Raw genomic sequence first — 17,106 nt, 5'->3', positions numbered from 1 at the left:
TAATAATGACTAGATGAATTATCATCAAATAATTACGAAAAAATCAAATAGCATATCCCTTGTTCAAACCGAAACCAATTCAACTCTGATCATATTGGCTTGAATTGCAGAGACATTCAACTATCTGTACAAATCGCATGAACAAATTTACATTTTTTTAGATTACAAATTTTGACAAGGAACCTTTCTGAATACAAAGGTGTAGTTTTTTCTACAGAAGATGTCAAAATAATTTCCGTGATGCCCAGTTCCAAAATACCAATCGACAAATGTCACTCATCTAAACATCTGTTACTCTGTTAATTAAACAGTTTACGAAAGAGGGGTATGGAAAAGAAAGAAAGAAACCAAACTGCAAAACTCTAATCCCAATCCAACAAAATCCATGGGACCCAAATCTACTGATTCGAGAGTCGTAGGTTGTACCACCGCATACTACAGCTGCTGCACCACCGAGCACTAGAATCCTACCCCCTACTATGCTCACAGCCCTAGCCTCCGCCTCCATCGATCACCGCAACAAGCCTGATCCGGAATGCGCCGCCGCTTCATTGATCCGGCCCCTTCACTGGCAGCGCCGCCGGAGGGATGCACCTCAGCCGGGGGACGCCGCTTTCGTGGGAGCAGGTTTTGCTGCAGCCAGGGCCACGCCCGCCCACGCGAGGCGAGATTATGCCGCCGGTGCCGTTGCCGGTGGGGCGCCGCTGCACGCGAGGCCAACCGGAGGGTGCCACGCCCAAGAGAAGACAAAGAGGGGCCGTCCAAGCCCGGCGTTGGCTTCATAGGGGAGCGGGGCCGCCGCCAGTCATAGTGCAGGGGAAGCAGGGCCGCCACCGGTCATGTCGCGGAGGACCAGGGCTGCCGCCGGTCGCGTCGCGGAGGAGTGGTGTCTAGTGGCATCTTGGGGTGGCAGGACCGCCGCCAGTCGCCGGCCAGCCGCCGGCAGAATGGGCGCAGCACAATGCACACGGATCTGGCCAAATACGATGACTTGATGAGAGTGAAATATAAAGGCAAACAAGGAGGTATTCGTTGTTTTTGTGGTCGGTAAAAGGAACCGAAAAATCAGCGGCATGCATGCATCGCTTAGTTCGAAGGGGACCACCATCCAAAAACATATGCGTCACCTGCGGGTGTGTGAGCGTGGCGTCGCGACGGCAGGCCAGCTAGGGCGGTTAACGACGAGGATTGGGATAACATTTGGTCCGAGCGGACCAACCGGCTCAACACAGCGACCCAGCTACTTTATTCTATAGCTAGGTACAAAGAAACACTTCTATATATATACACGATAATATCAATATATATTTATGATAGTTGGGTTACTATAATACATGAAGATATTTAATATAACGTTATAGTAAACCACTTAGTATGGAGTTACTATAATCTCGTAAATTAACATAGTAATTATCATAACTCAAAGTGGCTACAGAATAAATTATTTTGTAGCCAGCTACAGGGTAATAGTTTTATATATATATATATATATATATATATATATATATATATATATATATATATATATATATATATATATATATATATATTAGATTTAAGGTGTATATAACCGAACAAAATATATATAGACAAATTATATGATCATACTAGACCATCTAAGGTGATATGTATGTTATGTATGCATGCATACATAGAGTATGGTTATACTTATTGTATATAATATAGTAGTGACATTTTAGTAATATATTAAAAATATGAATTCCTTTATAAAATTTTTGCGTGGCAAGATCTAGAGTATCTTAATATGAGTATATAAGTATATCAAACCGATAAACAAGTATTGGAATTTCCCTATATATATATATTCTATATTTAAGAATATCATTGCATGGACATATTTCTTTCAAAGATGAACATATCTGTTCCACTTGAAGGTGTTCTCTCTTTAAGCCATGAGTTTATCAAGCTTCCTGATCCTACAGTTGTTCAACCTTAAGATCCCAAGTGGAAATGGTTTGATGATTGCCTTGGTGCACTAGATGGCACACATATTAATGTATTTGTGCCACTAGTTGACCAAGGTAAGTATAGAAATAGGAAGCAACAACCAATGGTTTAGGGGTTTTGTGACCGGCATATGAGGTTTCTTTATGTCTTAGTGGGATGGGAAGGATCAGCTTCAGATTCTCGAGTCTTGCTAGATGTGATGTCTCGAGAGGATGCTTTTACTATCCCAAGTGGTAAATGCTATCTAGTAGATGTTGGGTATACGAATGGTCCTAGATTCCTAGCCCCATATCGATCCACATGATATCACTTGAAGGAGTGGGATGCCCAAGGATACAATCCATCTAACACAAAGGAACTTTTTCAACTTGCGCCATGCAAAGGCTCGAAACATGATAGAAAGAACATTTGGGCTATTGAAGATGTGGTGGGCTATATTGGGAAACAACTCATATTTTGACTTACAAAACCAGGTATAAAATAAAATCATATGTTGAGAAACAACTAATTTTTATTGGCTAATAATTTGACTAACTTATACTACTAACCTCTTGTAGATTAGAATAATAAATGCTTGTTGTGTATTACATAACTTTGTACTAGATAAGCAAAGGGTTATGGATGAGTCACTTATCAATATAGTTGATAGTGCCATTGCTGCTGCTCCCATTGAAGCTCAAGGGGAGCAAAATATGATTACACATGTCTAATCAACCAATCCATGGAATAGTTTTAGAGACACCAAAGCTAGTGAGATGTTTAATGATTACCAATCAAGGCATGGTCAAATGTATGGTAACTATATTATCTTGTTGCATATCTATATGTGTGCATGTTTAAATGTTGCATATCTAATTGTTTTCATGTTTAAATGTTTGCACAATGTCATATTGACCATTGTAACTTCTTTTTTTGCTGGAAGATGTAGAAAGGGTAAGAAATCATCAAGGGGTTATGTTGTTCCATGGGACGATGACATGGACAAAGTGTTGCTGGATACTTTAGTGGAGTACTAAATAAGGATGAGAAGTGTCAAAATTGATGGAAATTACATGTTTACATAGCTAGCTTTCTTATCTGCAACTCTAGATAGCTTTCTTATCTGCAGCAACTCAAGTTTTGAATTCTCCATGTGTGATAGTCAATGAACTATGCCAGGTAGCCCAATTGTCCAATGGTCCAATGAACTGTACTGTACCTTGATTAGTACTATCATGTTTTAGTTGAGTATTGCTTTGCATAGGTTAATCAACTTCTGGTCGTGTAACTATCTGCATACCAATATACAATCATTTTTCATTACAAGTTGTTTATCATTCTAATAAAAACTTTCTAGTATGGTTTGCTATACTGCTTTGCTTTTTGCATGAGCTTCAAATGTGTGTGAGTTGTCAGTTGTAATAGTTAACCATGTAGTGGGGGTTGGCATTTCAGTAGCCTGTCAGTGTTTCTCTGCATGGTTTGATAAGGTTTGGGCCCTCACTCTTGAGCCTCTAATATATGCTTGCTATGCTTCCAAAGCTATTCCGAGAGGATGCTAGTTTATTTTGGTTTAGTAGTCTTAGTCTAGTATATTAGGTAGCAATGAGGTTCAGGTTCAGTTTAGTTCAGTATTAATGCCTAATTAATAAGTGTACTACATTTGTATGGTTTTGTCTTTGAGCACACATGTGTGGTCTGTAGTTCTCTTTCATACTGCAAGGCAGTTCTATCTACTCCTTTTGATGCAATTACTAGTGATGGATGTTTAAGTATAATTATCTCTACAAAAAAACAAAGAGTCTAAAGGCTATAGGAACAAAGTCATCAAGTACTAGGAGTTTATTAGTTTAGTTTATTGCAAGGATCATGCCAATGGAGAGGCGGCTCATACAACATCTAAGGGCTCAAGGGAGATGGCTAAAGAAGGCGGTAGCAACAAAGATCTAGCTGGGTCAACAACAACCTCAAGAAGCTTGAAGAGGCAAAGGTCAGATGACTCATTTAACTCAATCTGGTGTGAGAAATTGGATATGTTCAAGACAGTATGAGCCGCCTCTCCATTGGCAAAGATGCACCACCAAAGCCTCCTCCATCATCTGAAGTACTTGCAACACTAACAGAGGTCGAAGGACTTGACTCCGATACCAAGCTTTAAGTGTATGACATCTTCACCTCTGATACTCACAAGTTTTGAGTCCATGATAGCCCTACCATTACACAGGAGAAAGAAGTGGCTACTAAAGTTGCTTAAGAAGTTATTAGAGTACTATTCTAAGCAATATTATTGTGTAATCCTTCTACCTAGTTATACAAGTACTTTATGATGTATTGATGTACTTGTTATTTTAATTTGATTATTAGGTGTTTTAACTTATATTGGGTTGTTTATCTATCTCATGTATTGTGGTGAATACATACATATATTATGCTATTTATTATGGAGGTGTACTCCGTCTGCAATAACTAGATTCAAATCTTGATATAAGCTAGCCAAACAGATTTTAACTCCACGAATTCAATTTTGTTTGCATCCAAACAAGATGAATGGAAATGAATCAGTTTCTAGCTGATTCAATTCTAGACAAATCAATTCTTAGAATATGATTCCTTGAAGCTGATTCAATTCTTGGGAACCAAACAAGCCCTTCTTGTATTTCTACTATTGGTTTGTGAGCTCAATGAACCCATGGTAAAATGGAAGTGTAGACATAAGAGGATAAAATGGTTTTTGAATATTTAAGATACTAAGTTACCGAGGTTAACTCTAATTCTTGCTCTTTTGTGTCAACTAATTATTATGAGGACTTATTGCCTTTTATAGAAGGACCACTAGTGGTTTGCAACTAATCAATAAAGTGTCATCTATGACACAATAAAAAACATTTGTTACCAAATTAGTTAGTGAAATTTATCTTGCATGCATATATAAATCATGAAGGTATGAAGAAAACATGCAATTCATAATTTCTCACATCATTCAAAACAACTTCTCAAGAAAACTAGGAAGACCAAACCAACCACACACTGGCCTAGTTGTAAACTCCCAATGAACAAAATCACTTACACTAACATTCATTTTGTACATCTGTACCAAATAAAACTATTATGTACCATATCATAAGAAAAGATAAGCATATATTACAAGATTCAAAATGTTCATGATCATTTATGTTGCAGTAATCCATCAAGATATTTGAATAGATAAATATATATCACACATATGAGGTGAAGCATTTAAATCATTTGACTTCCCCATTGACGATGTAGTCAACTAATAGTAGCCAAACCAGATGTTGGTATCATTCTAACCTGTGTGCCTAGGCATGACATCAGTGGTGCTATGGCCATGCATGACCACACCGTCAATGGCTACATACATGGGCGCACATGGGTCTGCCTTGAAACCTCACCTTCACAACCAAAATAGACTGCACTAGTGTTTCTCTACCTTTTCTACTCTCAAGTCTATGCTCTACATTGGAAAACTGTTGGCGTTGGCAAGTTGACAATGTGTATATGTGGAGCTTATAGCAAATTTCTAGCGCTAAATATTAATGCATTTGAGAAAAAAGTCATTGAAGTAGAGATATACTATATATAGGGTGTATAATATTCTTTGACTTTGTTATCAAAATCTAATTTTTTTCCTTCATATCAAAGTCAATTGCCCAATTAATCAAAATTAGTAGAAAAGATTCACATGAATCCTATAAATACCAGCCTTGGTGTTTGCCAATCTCCACAACCCAACAACTCTCATTCTTAGCTCAAACTACCAATTGTTGTAGTACTCAACCATATGGATCCCAAGTTGAAGGGAGAGTGGAGTGCTTATGAGATCATGATGGTGAAATCTCTCATTGCAAGGGACAACACCAACAACAACTATGTTGGTGATATGAACAAGAAGCACAATCAAATTGTGGATGAGCTCCAAGCAATGTTCCCTAGCAAGGAGAAGTATCAGGTAACCAACCTGTACATTGATGTCATGGTGGAGATGACACAAACATTACAGAGTGGTAACCAACATGTGGAAGCAAGTAGCAACCTCATAAATCAACCCTTTGGGGTGTTTGTGGGGGATCCATCCATGGGCAACAAGGAAGCATTTGATGGTTATAAACAAGTAGAGATGTTTGGCATGAGGAATGTGATGGAGACTCCACGAAACAGGCCCACTCCTCGTAAGGATAGCCAACACATTGGGAGGTTTTGGACCATAAATGAGCATAGGTTAGTTATTTGCTAAATATCCTTAAAGCATCTCGTACATATTTTAATGTCTATCACATGAATTTTTAGTGCCCTTATTAACCATAGGTTGTGAGCTATTGTTTGATGAGGTCTTTATATATTATTTTTCTTTTATTAATCTTGCATATGTATGGACATGGAATCTATATTTCTATCTAATTAGTTAACTTCAAACTCTATATCATTGTAGGCAATTCCTCCGTGGTCTACATGTGTACGGTCGTGGAAATTGGAAGAACATCTCCAAGCACTTTGTTACCACCAAGACCCCAGTGCAAGTTTCCAGCCATGCTCAAAAGTACTTCCTTAGGAAAGAAAATGGCACCAAGAAGCAACGTTATAGCATCAATGACATTGGACTTTATGATTTTGAGCCCTTGCCACAAACAAATGCTTCTGCCTGGGAAGGGCACACCTCTGGTGGAGGTGTCTACAACACAAATCAGTATAGGTTTGGTGGACATCCTACTTCCATGAGCAATGCCCAAGCTTGGTCACCATTCTTATACCACACTGTCCATACAAGTAGGAGCAATAGCTTGATGGCCTCCTTGGCTATTGGCCAACAACAAGAGCAGATGGGAGCTAGTAGTTCCTTAGTGGCTCCGACCATGGAGGCAGATGGGGGGCACTTGGAGTTGACTAGTGATAAGCTAGGAAATCTATTTGATACTCAGTGGATGATGAATGCAGACATGAACTAGGTTTTATACACCATCTAGTATGCCAAGTTGCATGGTGGCCTATTAGTTCATCCAATATATGTGGGTTAAGTGTCATAGTATTATCCTATGCTAGAGTATGAGCAGCTTCATTGTCATGAAATATTGTGTGGTACTTTAAGATGTATGTGTCTTTTTTCATTGTTGCATTTTACTCAGTCTGGTGTGTCAGCTATGTTAGAATTAACATTGCATTGAGATTATTTATTTACTCTTAGCTATGCACTAGATTTTATTACTTACCCTATTTTATATTATTTCATTTTATTAATGACTGGTTGTGGGACTTGTACTCCAATTTATATTGATCACTTAGACATTAGACCTATTGGAGAAGTAGAAGATACAAGTTTCATAGGCATATATCTATCACTAAGGAAATATAAGACTCCCATGTATAAACTGATCCTAAACTATGCACACATGAATGCAACTTGTTCCTCTAGAGGATGGCATGCCACTATAACACCCGAGAGTCCAAATGGCTCATATCCACTCTGCACGCTGAGCAAACCATACCTACCACCATCCCGCTTATGCTTTCGTCCTTGCTTCGCGTAAAAGGATTAACCTGAGGATGGTGGGATGGACTCTAGAAGCCTTATATGTTAGTCTAACCCACCCTTAACAACCAAGGTGGAATTAAATCCTCAACAATTAGCTCATAATATGCACATGGGCCACCACGGGCCAAATTCCAAATTGGGCCAGGGGTGACATACACCCCCCTCAAAGGACCCAACGTCCTCGTCAGCCTAACATACCCACAACCAAGCAAATGATGACCAGGAACGTTCCCTCTTAGCACACGCAACCATATATCCAGTGTCGGCACATATGCCATGCCATGCACCCCACATGGGCTACATGCACAATGAACCCCATGTCCGCGCCCCTGACCCGCATGCACCCGTGGCCACGAAGGTCAGCTTTGATACCACTATAACACCCTAGAGTCCAAACGACTCAGATCCACTCTATACACTGAGTGAACCACACCTACCACCTACGCTTTCATCCTTGCTTTGCATAAAAGGATTAACCCGGGGATGGTCGGATGGACTCTAGAAGCCTTATGTGTTGGCCTAACCCACCCTTAATAACCAAGGTGGGACTAAATCCTCCACAATTATCTCATAATGTGCACATGGGCCAGCACAGGCCAAATTCCGAATTGGGCCTGGTGTGACAGCCACACATTACATTGTTGTACAATTTCACTTTGGAGTACTATGGTTTTTGAACTTCTACATGGAATCAATTGAGGTTATGATTAGCTAATCCAAACAAGGGATAAGTTCATAATAAGATGAAACATGAAGGATACAAATAAATAATCAACACCACAAAGATATATTAATAGTATAAATGGTGAGGAGGACAACATGACAAGGCTAGGTTTCATAACAATCTTTCCTCAATAACATGGTCACAGAAGAAAGATTATAGCAGGTGCAATAGTAGGGGATCAATCTACCATGAATCAAGTTAGGAGACCACCCGACCCTATTAACATGATGTGTTGCTACTATATAGCACTAAAGCACAACGATTCAAGATTGAGACAAGGAAGAGGGCCAAAATGCCTTTGGCATGGTTGGTAGGCCACTTGATGTGTAGGCAACCATTAAAAGAACCTAGCAACTTGCTCCTTTGCTCCATCATGAAATGTTGGAATCCAAGAATATAAATGGCAAAGATGAATAGTAAGGAAGGGATAAGTGTAACATCCTACCTCCTCAAGGCTAGGTCGGCTTACATTTGGCAGCTTTTTTAAGACATAGTCAGCCCTCAGGGACCAACACTAGTCTTTTCTGCACACTTTGTCCTCACTTAGGTGCACCTGGGAAGACATCCCGATCGGTCACCTATCTCTAAATTTCTCTAAGTCAAGCACGCTTAACTTTAGAGTTCTTTGGAGCTGGGCTTCCAAAAAAGAAGTTGCAACTTATTGGTATGAGTATCCTATTAACCTTATTAAGCCCTAGGTTGGGATGTTACATTCTCACACCCAGTACGTGTGCCATGCTATGTGATCACTCTAGTTGCACACCAGCCATGCGCACCATGCCTGCTCAACTATGACACATGCGCCTGTGAAACTATGAGAGTCGACTCTAATGCCATTCTATAATGTCCCGCCTCATGAAGCCAGGGCCAACTTACATTTGACAACTTTTCTAGAACATAGTTAGTCCTCACGGACCAACCAGTCTTTTCTATACACTTTGTCCTCACTCATGGGCACTCGAGAAGTACTTTCTGGTCGATCACCCATCCCTAAATTTCTCTAAGTCAAGCAAGCTTAACTTTAGAGTTCTTTGGAGCTAGGCTTCCAAAAAAGAAGTTGCATCTTGTTGATATGAGTATCCTATTGATCCTATTAACCCCTAGACTGGGATGTTGCAATAAGGGGGTTAAACAACCACTCAAGTGGTCGTACAATGACCCCTTGTTCTCCTCTATAAATACCACTACAATTGGCTCAAGTAACCCCCCGAATTAGGTAAGTAGATGTTCAGCCCCTAAGTTCCCTCCCTCTTCATTTATCTTGGCCTTGTCATGACATGGTTGTGCATATCAGTAACCATGCCCATCATGAGCACAATCTACATTCAAATTTCATATTTTCAAAACTTGCATGACAAAACATCCTATTGGGGTTTTGTTATTAGTCAATGATAGTCCTTCTATCATTAATGGATAGTCCATGATGATCTCACAAAATTCTGTCAATTGCATAGTTCAAAGCATCGACCCACATGCTATAGTTTTGTGATAGGCAGTCTATCAACACCCCAATGATCTACATGGATTTGTGAGTTGTCAACATTTGATACATCATAATCCCACCAATTAGCATAGATGGCATCCTTTCTAAGACCTAAAGCCATAAGGAGGATATCTCTCTCTCTCCATTTACTCTTTCTCTCTAATTCATCTCTTATCCACCTTATTGAGCACCTCCCAAAGCAAACAAAAGAAGGAGAAATGATCAACATCAAGGAGGAAAACCATGGAGACCATAAGAACCTAAAGGTCAACACCAAAATTTTCTTGCTAGGGATTGAGGTTGGACAAGCTCATCCCTTGCAGTAAGAGATTTTGAAGGAGGTCAACGATGACTTTTTGAGAGCCTAGCTAGCCCTAGGCACTTGACTCTACTTCTTCTCCACCTTTTGGGAAGTGATCCCAAGCTCCATCATCCCTGAATCATAGAAACCAAGGTTTAGCTAATTCATCACCTATAACTCAACAAAAATAACAATCTTGTGACCAAGGATAGTTTGACCAAACAAATGTTAGTAGATGTGTTCTATGAGACCTTAGAAATGCACATGCAAGGCACCTTACACATGCATAAACTAAACCTACATGTAGCACCCACGAAATCACTTAGAACTAAAGATGGCAATAGGGCCCTGATCTCCCGTAAGGAATTCTCCTATTAGGGATAGGGACGGGAGCAGATTTTTGCCCATGTGGATCTAAATGGTACAAAATCTTATTCCTATCAGGGGTGGTGGGGATGTGGATGGTTCCCTGCTCTCCGTCCTCAATCTTCGCAACACCACCCCGCTTCATCCACGAATTAGGAAACCAGCAAGCAGCGCAGCCTATCATAGCCCATGTAAAGGCCCAAGTCATAGCCTGCTATATATATATATATGATCTACTAACCCTAAATTGCAACTACCACATCCTCTACTACTCCACTCTTCCACCCATCGCTACCACCACTCTACAAAGATAGCACTGTCTCATGCTGGCACTAGTAGCGCCATAGGCCCTCTAGTAGCCACCCTTCAGCAGCAGTGACAGCGCATCCGCATGATAGTGATGCATTCACCCATGTAGACGCCCTCCTCCATGGGTAGCGATGGTGCATCCACATGCAGATCCATAAGAGCAGTGACGCATTGACATCAGCTGCAGAACCTATGGTGAATGGGAGAAGACGCAGTAGGTGCAAGTAGAGAAAGATGGTTGTTGGCTTGTTGTCAAGTTCTCCTTTTTCTCATCCTATCTACTAGTGGAGAGGAGAGATGTATCTTGCTGTGTCTCCTTTTTCTCATCCCGACACAAATCATCCTGACACAGATTTGTGAGATTTTCTCTATTTGCGATTTGGCAGCAAAGTAGTTGTGATTTGTAAAATGAAATGATCTTATTTCTAGCACATACAAGATGCATTTGTGGAACATTTCTTCTTCTAGATTGTTGGTTTGAGTCATTCTTTTCCAAACTTATACCAGGACAAGGACCTTGTCGAGGATGCATTCCCTACCCAGGTTCAGGGATGGGGAGACGATGTCCTCTACAAGTTTTCATAGGGATAGGGATGGAGAAAAATTTCCCCCACGGGGATGTGGATGGGAAGACGATACCTAATGAGGAATTCCCCATAACCATCTTGACTTAGAACACACTACTACCAAAATCAAATGCAAACTACATGTATGCCTGGATCAATTTCCATACATATAGTGACATCATCAGTGAATAATCAAAACAATGTTATTAGATAACTCTAAATATTTCTTACAAAAAGACATAAGCGTAAACTCTAGTCTCATAGCTGAGCTCCACCCCATAGAAAGGTCAATGACAGGTTTCATACACCTAGCACATCTGATAGTCCTCCGAAAACTCCACAACATCTTCATCAATCTTCTGAGTAGCCTTTACTATAGTCTGTTGTGTGGGGGAATAGCAAGGGTGAGCACATGTCACACTCAACAAGTATGGTGGAAAACATGACATGCAAGGCTTATAATAAGGAAAAACTAGCACTGGTTTATGTGCAGGTGAGCATATTTAGATGGCAATATTTTATTAGAACAACTTGAATTTCTATGGTAGGTAAACAAACCCAATCCATTATTTAAGTTGCATAAATCCACCATGTTTCCACTATGCATATCCATCATCTAAAGTTGCCACTTCCTTCAGAGAAATCCACCATTATCTTCCATGTAATCGATTACTAATCATGTGAGGGCTAGGGCCACTCGTATCTATGAGGAGACTAACATATTAGTTTCATCAAACTCTGTGGAGCTGTTAGGCCTTACCCTCAAGTCATGTTTCCCATTTTCCTGGGGCTCGTCGACCCCAAAACACTTCCAAGGTGAGCAGGTAGTGCCTCATGATGAGACTTTTCACAATCCCCGCTAGTAGGGAGCAACCCGCTATAGGTTTTGATTTAGACACATGGTTAGCCATCCCTATGGATAGCTCAAGTAGCAACTTGATGCCTCCCCAAAGAGACCTGAACTACCATACTTAATAACCTCCACCCCTTTTGTGCCTACCCAGTAAGCTATCACTCTACTAGTAGGAGGTCTGCTAATACATAAAGCTAGATCCATATAGCTTGAGGTTGTACAATATGTCCTCCATGAACTAGTCCTTAGGGAGGGTGGACAAAAGTACCACAACAGAGAAGGGCCTAGTACTCGTTCCCCCTAACATGGAAGCATGTTGCTAAGAAAGCCAACATCTTATCATCATTGCCAACACCTTATCATCATCCTCAAGTGCATAAGCCATTGCTAGTACATCATCACTTATCATGTTTCATGTGCATTGTAGGTTGTAGCAACTAAGAAAGTCTACCCATGTGTAAAACCCAAGGTGCAAGGAATGATTGTTAAGACTAGGTAAGTCCTTAGGGTTTATAGTATTAGATAGATGCAAGAAAAGTAAATGTAATTAAAGTTATTAAGTAAAGAACATTTTCAAAGGACCCTATACTTGCCTTTTTTCCCACAGTTTAGCTCCTCAGAAGTCTTTAGCTTCTATGTTCTGGTTTGTATCTTCTATTGCACAAGCCTATAATAGAACTGTCCAATTTATAAGAGCACTAGTACAACGAACCTTTAAAGCAGTCAAACTGACATACGTGAGCCCATATAAACCTGGTAGTCCAATGAAATCTTGAAGGATTTTAAACCAACCAACATAGAAAAGCAAGATCGACATGATGATTAAACATTCCCATCATAGGTTACATATTCATTAAAGTTCACAAGCACTTACATTCATCAGAGTTCATAGTTAATTATTACAAACTAGTTTCAAGTAGGGGAAGCAAAATAGTTTTAAAAACAACACCACACACATTTAGTTCCATTATATGCCAGTACAGAGGTTATCCCAACAAAAGCATCCAGGTGAGATACAAGAGATGATCTTGCCCATTATCTAATCCTCATCCGCAGTGGGATGGAGGTAGTTAACACAGTAGCCGTGGAAGGCAATGTCATCTGCAACAAGAAAGAATAAACCCTGAGTACTAGGAGGTACTCAACTAGACTTACCCATCATAAACCAATAATAAGATGGCACCAAGGCGTATGCAAGGCTATGTTGGTGGAGCTAGCTTGACAACATTTTTGCTTAAAAGCTTAAGTAGCATATAAGTAAGTCATCATCTTTTAACTGCAAATTATAATTAGTCAAGCTATCCATTGTATGTTAGCACCTATACTAAGGAATCACTTGGTTAAGGAACAAGCATTAGTAACCATATCTGTTATAGTAAGTCATTGTCATCATTCTCATCATTAGAACCATTAAATTTATTTAGTGTGTCTACATTACCGCTGCTCGAGTCAAGTTCTCATTATCCAAGAGAGACAACAATTCGAATTGATTCCTATCCAGCTGAAGGGGTATTCCTAGCACTCACCCTAGGCATACCTTGCGAAGGTAGCCTTAGGTCACCTTTGGTACAACTCAATAACTAACTTTGTGGGTCCGATCAATGCTGCACCCTTAGGGTCCACCAATCTGCTCGGAATCTGGACTCTAACTTGATTTCTCGGTCTTATGCCATTGACACCTTGTACATTCTTACTACCAACCAGGGTGCGCCCTCCAATATAACATGATATCTGGTCCGAGTGGAGCTACTTGGCTTCATGGTTAGAATGACTTATCCAACCAACTAAGTGTTAGACATGCGTTCAACATAATAAGAGGACGCACAATGAATTGGTCCTTAAACGATATAGATGGAGATAGGTCCACACCCAAGACCTCCATGCCTTATTGCTTCTCTATCGTCATCCCACCCGGTCTCCATTTATTATTAACACAAGCTTCTTTTTTCAGTATAGCAGATATAGCCAAGCGTGATCATATATTTCCCTAAAACTTGTAAGTGATAGGATATCACCTAACTTTTACCGAGCTAAGCATGGCTAAGCAGACACTTAATCGTGAAACTACTCAAGGTCAAGGTAATATTTGTGGACAAGGAGTAGTACTTATGTAGCAAACGTTCCATATCAGTTCCTACAACTTAATGCATCAATATATATACATTATATAATTGACTCAATTGCTTTTATAAATATAGGTAGAAGACTTATAATGCTCTAGGCCTTGCCTGCGAAGAACATGGTAGGCTAGTGGTTAGGGCACTCGAGAAGAGACTTGGGATCAGGTCCTTCTCCTTCTTGCCTCTCCTGTGGTGGCTCTCCTTGCTGCTCCTCTGGCTCAGATGGTATGAACTCTAGCAACGTTACTCCCTTGGGTACACCTATTCATGCATGACAAGGTGTATAAGCACAATGAATGCATAAAAGATGCAATGATGCTTTATGATGGATGGCATATGAACAAGTGTTAAACAAACATGATACATTAACCCAAGACAAACTACTTCTAGTTTACCGAGTAGGTGCATATCTCCTCTCCGGTAGAAAAGCCAATACTTACCACTTTCTAGTAACCTAGTATACAACTTCACATTCTTAGTAAAAGGTCTACTGCCTGTAGCTAACAATTTATCTCAATTAGCTTAAGCATCTACTTAGTAACAACTCACACATAACAATCATACATATGTACTAGTATCACCCAATCTACAAGCAGCAATCAATTGTTTCAACCATAACCAGAGCATCCTGTATCCAAATCAAGTGATCTAAGACTTTTTGGAAAGCTTATAAAATTGTCTACAATTCATCTATAGAACCTCAGGCTTATTCCTAATGTATCATAGTCAAACAAGCATGTTCCCAGATCTGCTCTGGAAATTCCAGAGAGCAAACAGCTATAATTCCCAAGACACTAAGCCAAATGTTATGAAACTTTAACACACGCTAGATGGATGAGTTTTCTACAACTTTATTATAAACAAGTTTCTCAGGAAGTGTCATCTTCATGGAGTAACTATTGAAGCTCTACAAACTGCCCAGAAATTACTCAATATTGAATTATAAAGAAAAATGATATTTCACCATATATGAGAAAGCAGCATTGGGCCTAACCAAGATTAGAAACAGTTAGAACATGTATAAGGAACACCAGAAAACATAATAATGATTATCACACTTATCCTTTTTGGGCCTTTACTTATTTATTTAAATATTAAGGTGAATTTATGAGCATGCAATAAAATTTCTCAGAAATTTCTAACAAAACTAAAATAAGCTAACCATGCTTCATAAGGGTTATAGTAAAAGTTTCATGGCATTTGTAAATGTACAACAACCTATGCAAAAATGACAAGCTAGCAAGGCTTACAATAGCATAAATTGAAAACCCTAGTGAAAAGTGTCACACAACAGATTTCATATTTTTTCTAACTTCATCATAACACAAGAACAGTACTCACCAAAATTCGTGTTTACTAGTGGTGTACATTAATTATGAAAAATACCACAAGCGAGTTCACTAAACAAGTGAAAATCATAACTGACTCATGTAGTATCCAAAAATCATGAAAACTTTACCAGTGTGTCCACATACCATAGAGACCACCTCATATAAATTTCATAGCATTTGAACCAGCAGATAAAGAGATATGATTTTCCTCTTTTTATTAGGGAATAAAAGGGATAGATAATAACTATTTATTTTGCAATAAAATATATCATGTTTTACATTTTTATTAAAAACTATACTTCACCAAGAATTCAGCAAAATTGTAACCACTCCATTTGGATTTCTAGAACTCAAAATATGAATATTACAAGATCTACACAATTTCTAGAAATAAAAATAACAGGGATAAAGTTTAAACTGCTGACGAGTGGACCTGGCCAGTCAACAGGTCCACTGGCCAGACACAACAGCGACAGGGGAGGGGGTTGACCACTGGAGAACTCGCTGGCAGTGAGGTCTCTGGGGTAACAAGGGCACCAGCGTGCTCTCCTCACTGAGCCATGTTGATAGAGGTAGGTGGGAGCACGACAGAGCCACCAGAGTGAGCTTGTCGCCAGCCATGGTGGATGGTAGAGGAGGCACGATGGTACGCCCGCAGTTCCTGGCCATGGCAAGCCTTGGAGGTAGGTGCTACATCTCTGTGGTGATCAGGCAGAGCCACTAAGGTGATTGGAACACACTCTACTAGTGCTGGTGAGCTCGCTCACATGCACGGTGGTACACCAATGGTGAGCACGGTAGCGTTATGCTCTTGTTCTTCTCCTTCGAGCCCACCAAAGCTGGTAGGGTACTGCACCTGGCTAGGAGCTACCATAGGTATACTCTAACACAACCGATAGGAGAAGGAGGTGAGGGGAGTGAGACAACAACGAGCTCACCATGAAAGCGGACACGACGACCATGACCATGACGGCATACCCGAGCAATGTGTCCTCACCTGAGCTCAGCTCGAGTAGAGAAGAGGCTCAGGAGGTAGAGGAGTCTATGGCAGAGCTTTGGGTGCAAGAGATTTAGAAAGGGAGGAAGGGAGGTGGCTCATGAGCTCGGTGAAGCTTGTGGCAACAATAGTGACGATGACACTACGTAGAGTGGTGAAGAGAGCAAGTGAGATATAGACGAAGTGGATGAAGTGAGTGTGGTAGAGGCAACACCATCTCTCCCTCTCCACTTCAGCCTAGGCTAGCCTAGCATGCAGCCATGTCGCTAGCATATGGTCGACATGTGGCATGGCCACACGGCACACAGCCCTACTCTCCCCATCTTCCATTCAGTTAAGTGTCGCAACTGAAACTCAATTTTCATCATCCACTATGTAACACCCAAAATTTTGATTTCAATTAATAGGAATTAATTTGATTATTTAAGAATTTTTTGTGAGCATTTGAATCTAGCAAAATAAATAATTTTGTGCAAATTAAAATTTACCATAAATTTAGAAACCTGCTTTTGCATTCATGCTGAATATGGCATTTATTTTGTGTTGTGTGTTTCTGTTTTT

At 40.0% G+C, this 17,106-nt stretch overlaps 1 protein-coding gene and 1 pseudogene across 1 annotated transcript; both read left to right on the top strand.

Moving 5' to 3' along the window:
• LOC110431084 lies at positions 480 to 4,274 on the top strand (annotated as a pseudogene).
• LOC8065771 (transcription factor SRM1) lies at positions 5,712 to 7,025 on the top strand. Its single transcript, XM_002438161.2, has 2 exons — positions 5,712 to 6,186; positions 6,398 to 7,025. The coding sequence occupies exons 1-2, from the start codon at positions 5,750 to 5,752 to the stop codon at positions 6,909 to 6,911; spliced, it is 951 nt and encodes a 316-aa protein (XP_002438206.1). The 5' UTR covers positions 5,712 to 5,749; the 3' UTR covers positions 6,912 to 7,025.

Source organism: Sorghum bicolor, chromosome 10 (assembly GCF_000003195.3).
Source record: "Sorghum bicolor cultivar BTx623 chromosome 10, Sorghum_bicolor_NCBIv3, whole genome shotgun sequence".
NCBI classification, from domain to species: Eukaryota; Viridiplantae; Streptophyta; class Magnoliopsida; order Poales; family Poaceae; genus Sorghum; species Sorghum bicolor.
The sequence above is the reverse complement of the archived record's forward strand: the minus strand, read 5'-3'. Positions and strand labels throughout refer to the sequence as shown.